General features: G+C 43.6%; 1 protein-coding gene across 1 annotated transcript in view; it reads left to right on the top strand.

Annotated features, from left to right (window-relative positions):
• The window catches only part of SARC_06227 (hypothetical protein), a 9,952-nt gene that overhangs the window by 1,647 nt on the left and 2,656 nt on the right, over window positions 1-5,649 (top strand). Inside the window, exons 4-8 of the mRNA XM_014299885.1 lie at window positions 867-1,018; window positions 2,276-2,411; window positions 2,964-3,122; window positions 3,567-3,784; window positions 4,775-4,918. Coding sequence (XP_014155360.1) covers window positions 867-1,018; window positions 2,276-2,411; window positions 2,964-3,122; window positions 3,567-3,784; window positions 4,775-4,918 — 809 coding nt within the window. The remainder of the gene's footprint in view (window positions 1-866; window positions 1,019-2,275; window positions 2,412-2,963; window positions 3,123-3,566; window positions 3,785-4,774; window positions 4,919-5,649) is intronic.

The raw sequence follows: 5,649 nt of genomic DNA, 5'->3' as shown, positions 1-5,649 counted from the left end.
AAGATGACAGTAGGTATGTCTTCTATAATTATTTACTTTGTGATATATTAAAGATGACAGTAGGTATGTCTTCATAATATTTTACATTGGTGATATATTAAAGATGACAGTAGGTATGTCTTCATAATATTTTACATTGGTGATATATTAAAGATGGGATATGTACGTATCAAACACTAAAACCCTGGGCTATAACTTTTTCGAATCAGTTGCTCATGTGCTTGCCCTACATTTGACCTTCTCGGGACATAGTGACCTGTCAATGCGAGGTCACTTTTTGGCACGTGTGTTCGTTTTATGTTTAAATATCCGCCACAGACTCGCACAATGAGAGCTGATGGGGTGTCAGTTGGCATTCGGAAACCACACCGCGGAGATGACAGAGTTCGTCTGCGAAAGATGAACGAACACCGTTAGATGGATCTTGCGTCCATGTCCTTGTCTTTCACTTAAGTTCACAACCACGCCCTCAATTGATATTTTTAGGACAATCATTGGATGTCCCTGGCCCATTGTCCTGTGTCTGTGGTTCGGGTGCATTGGTCTGCCTGTCGGCCAGAGTGTGATGATTGTGATGCGCGTTCTGTACCTCTCTCTTGTCCATTTTAGGGTTTAACATGCAAAGATGGACCGCGGAAGGGCGCCATGGCGACAGATGGAATGGGACATCAATCACAGCCTATACTAAATTACCATTCTCACTTATATCTACCTACCATTCTAACTTATGTCTACCTACCTTTCTCACTTATATCTACCTACCATTCTCACGTATACCCACCTACCATTATCGCTTATACCCACCTACCATTCTCGCTTTTACCTACCTACCATTCTCATGCGTGCCAACCTTGTGCCCGCTGCAGGCCCTACCATCCAGGGGCTGTCGGCGCCATTGACAGAGTACTACCAAAGAGCACTGGACAATGAGTCATACGAAGACCTCAGCGATTTCCTGCACCACGCTGTCACAAGCCATGCGTGGCTGTTGCTCTGCGCTATTGTTTACTGGTCAGTGGTAAGACATTGGGGTCACACTCTGTGCTCCTATTTGTGTTTGTGTTGTGAGTGTGTGTGTGCTGTTTTGCTATGTTTATTTGTGAGTGTATGTGTGCGTATTGCTGCTGTAATTACGAGCATAATAGAGTGTGTCTTAAATCGTGAACGATAGTTACTAGATGTGTAAATCACTGTGTATGTACATTTGTGATTAGCTTTAGATCCGTTTGCTGCAGCGAATATAACTTACGACCGCTGCTGGTCATCATCTATCTAAACCGGATGTATGCCAGAAGGGAAGAGTGGACACCCTATAACCCTATAACTAACACTTTAGAAACCCTGCAACTAAAACTTTAAAACACTTATAACTAAACTTTATAAACCCTATAACTAAAACTACAAAAACCCTATAACTAAAACTTCAAAAACCTTACAACTAAAACTTTAAAAACCCCCTTAAAACTAAAACTTTTAAAACCCTATAACTAAAACTTTAAAAGCCCTAAAACTAAAACTTTAAAAGCCCTAAAACCCTGAAACCTGTGTGTGTGTATCATGTGTTACTAGTCTGACGCTCAAGCAAATCCAGAGGGATTTAAGAGCGCTCACGGCAATAGCACACCGCACGATGCACAGACAGACTAGCTGACCACATCCCCTCATCAGACACACCTCGAGTGTTCATGTGTGTATCTGACCTCGAGTGTTCATGTGTGTATGTAACTTCGAGTGATCATGTGGGTATCTGACCTCGAGTGTTCACGTGTGTATGTAATCTCGAGTGATTATGTGCGTATCTGACCTCGAGTGTTCATGTGTGTATCTGAACTCGAGTGATCATTTGCGTATCTGATCTCGAGTGTTCATGTGTGTATGTAACCTCGAGTGTTCATGTGTGTATGTAACCTCGAGTGTTCATGCGTGTATCTGTATGTAAGCACGAGTGTTCATGTGCGTATGTAGCCTCGAGTGTTCATGCGTGTCTCTAGCAGTTTGTCACTGCTGTCCACCTGGGTAGTTCATTCCCTCATCAAGCATTGGCCAGTCAGTGCTTGCCTTTCTCCAATAGAAAGCCCAGCCTGCCGTCGCTGGATTACTTTCATGAACCTGGTTGTAAGTATGATCGTAGAAATGTACATTAATTTCTAAACCCTATACTCCTAAAACCCTAAACCCTAAACCTTAATGTACCATTCTACTGCAGTCTCAATGTAAATATCATTCTATTGTCGTCTTAGTCCTCACTTTCTCCAACCGTTCCGTCGCTTTGTAGGACGCCTACGAAGGCGCTAATCTCTACTGTCTAACGTCCATCGGTTACTACCTGAAGAGCCTGGCCAAAAACCTCATCAAATCACCACGAGTCTTCTGGGTCAGTGAGCAGATCCAGTGCTTCTACTGTGGCAAAGGTGAGCAGATGCATGCGCCATTCCCTTCGCAATTGATGTGTGATGTGTCTTGTTGATGAGTGAACACATCCAGTGCTTCTCCTGTGGCACAGGTGAGTAAGTGCATGCGCCATTCCCTTCGCAATTGAGGTGTGATGTGTCTTGTTGGTCCAGTGCTTCTCCTGTGGCACATGTGAGTAGGTGCATGCGCCATTCCCTTTGCAATTGATGTGTGATATGTCTTGTCAGTGAGTGAACACTTCCAGTGCTTCTCCTGTGGCACATGTGAGTAGGTGCATGCGCCATTCCCTTCGCCATTGATGTGTGATGTGTCTTGTCAGTGAGTGAACACATCCAGTGCTTCTACTGTGGCAAAGGTGAGTAGGTGCATGTGTCATTCTCTTCGCTGTTGATGTGGGATGTCTCAATTGCAAATATGTCGTTATGGATACAGTGAGTCTATCCCACACGTCCCCGTCGGTGGTTTTGCGTATGATGAGTCACGTGGTCGTTGTAGGGTCATATTGTTTCATCTTATCAATGCCCATGCACCCCTTTTCTTGCCATGTACAGGTTATAGCCTCCCCTCGGGCCACTCCATGATCAGTCTGCTGGTGCTGCTGTTCTGTGCGTACAAGATCAGAGACCCGTGGATCTGGGTGTTTCTAGTGCTGTTTGAAGGCATCACATTTGTCAATGTGGTGTACATTGGCACACACAGCTTTGCTGACGGTAAGCGACGTACGCCCACACAGCTGCACCCCCCACGCGGCCCTGGATGGCTCAAGGACTGCACCGGCCCTTCAAATGAATGGGCCGTGGTGACCCTTTCCTGCATGCATTTGCCCTGTCCTCTTATGTTTTGTTTTTGTGCATGCCTTGCATTCGTTGGGTTGTGTGCACCTGTTTCGCTCCTTCTGATGTGTCCGTTTGTCTGGCCACCCGTGCTGACCCCCAATGGGACGCCTGTCCTCTTTGCCTGATTTTTGGTTGCAGTGCTTTTTTAATGTTTTATTCTGGTGCATCCTGTCCTCTTTGCCTGATTTCTGGTCGTAGTGCTTCTCTAATGTTTTATTCTGGTGCATCCTATCCTCTTTGCCTGAATTTTGGTCACAGTACTTCTCTAATGTTTTATTCTGGTGCATCCTGTCCTCTTTGCCTGATTTTTGGTCGCAGTGCTTGTGGGGTGGACTGGTGCCTTGCTGGTGTTCTTGGCGTACCTGGGTGTAGAACATGTGTACATGCTCAACCGCTGCGTGCCCACCCTAGGGCAGCAACTGAGGTTTTTCTGTATAAACCTGGTTTTTATCCTGAGTTTGGACCTCATCGATACCTCCACACAGCAGGAAGAGTTTCCGGCGGCCTATCAACTCAACATGGCTCGTGCCTGCAGGGTAAGCCCACGCAGCTGTAGGCAGTGCACACATAAGTACACACATACGCAGTGCACACATATGAGTCATGGACACATGGTCTTATGAGTCATGGACACATGGTCTTATGAGTCATGGACACATGGTCTTGTGAGTCATGGACACATGGTCTTATGAGTCATGGACACATGGTCTTATGAGTCTGGGACACATGGTCTTATGAGTCATGGACACGTGGTCTTATGAGTCATGGACACATGGTCTCGGTCTCACATTGGTTGTATTGGGAATACTTTATTAAATAGAATTCGAAATTAGTTTGTAACACTCACGTGGGCTGAGAACGAAAGGATGGCGATGTAGTTCATATGCGGCGTTACAGTCAGCAGCACACTCTCTCACTGCGTCTGCGTTCTGCGATAACAAATAGGTGGTCGTTCATTTGACACAGCTAGGTGTGGGGCATCCATTGGTGCGAGTGTGCGAGTGATTCTGTTGGGCGTTTGGTTATTATTTTGTGTTGGTTTTTGGTGTGTGTCGTAATGTTCAAACCGACATACCATAAACCATAGTTCTATCTGTGCGCATCACTTATGCTCTGTACAAGATTGATTTCTGCGTTAACACTCGCTTAATGATCAATATCTGTGTAGACCACTCGTTAACACTTGTTAACAATCGTGAGCACACCTTAACACTTGTTAACACTCGTTAACACTCGTTCAATGATATTTGTTTGTTTAGAACATTCCTGTTGTGCGCATTCCTTCGTTGTCCGCTGAAGACATCGCACGAGCATTTTCTATGATGTTAGCACTAACGTTTAATGTGCTATCAACATTAACGTTAGATGGTTTGTATTGTTTAATGTGATGTTAACTTTAACGTTTAGCATGATATTAGCATTAACGTTCAGCGTGATATTCGCATTATCGTATAGTGTGATATTAGCATTAACGTTTAGTGTATGTTAGCATTAACCTTTCCTGTGCTGTTGTGCCCATGGCGTAGATTGCGCCTGATAAGATTGTGGACAGCATGAGTTTGCCCATGCGCATGAGTAACACTTGGGGACTGCTAGGGCTGGCCTTCGCGTTCGTCTTCCGAAGTGAAATGCTCAACGACAAATACAAAACAAACATGGACAAGATGCTGGTGTGTGTCATGTGATTTCACATATGTGTCTATGTCTGTGTATGTGTGAGATAGTTGTATAGAGTGTTGTTGGTGTGTGTTGGTGTGTGTCATGTGATTTCACATGTATGTCTGTGGCTGTATGTGTGAGATAGTTGGGTAGAGTGTTGTTGATGTGTGTTCGTGTGTGTTGGTGTGTGTCATGTGATATGACATGTGTGGCCGTGTCTGTGTCTGTGTATGTGTGAGATAGTTGTGTAGAGTGTTGTTGGTGTGTGTTGGTGTTTGCCATGTGATGTCACATGTGTGGCTGTGTCTATGTATGTGTGAGATAGTTGTAGAATGTTGTTGGTGTGTGTTGGTGTGTGTTAGTGTGTCATATGATGTCACATGTGTGGTTGTGTCTGTGTCTGTGTCTGTGTGAGATAGTTGTGTAGAGTGTGTAGCTTTCCACTGGTTGGTGCTGTTTGTGCGCCTGTGACTTCTAGGCGCAGTGGTATCACATTAGTAATTCGTGGTGCTGTCACTCTGTACAGAGATGATCCGCCTTTCTTCATATCCCTCCCCTAAGCACATTCAACTAGTTATAAATACATTTATTTAAATATATATACATTTAATTATATATATATATATATATATATATATATATATATATATATATATATATATATATATATATATATATATATATATATATATATATATATATATATATATATATATATATATATATATATATATATATATAT

This window comes from Sphaeroforma arctica (assembly GCF_001186125.1).
Source record: "Sphaeroforma arctica JP610 unplaced genomic scaffold supercont1.436, whole genome shotgun sequence".
NCBI classification, from domain to species: domain Eukaryota; class Ichthyosporea; order Ichthyophonida; genus Sphaeroforma; species Sphaeroforma arctica.
Note: the sequence above shows the minus strand (reverse complement) of the source record. Positions and strands in the feature narration are given on the sequence as shown.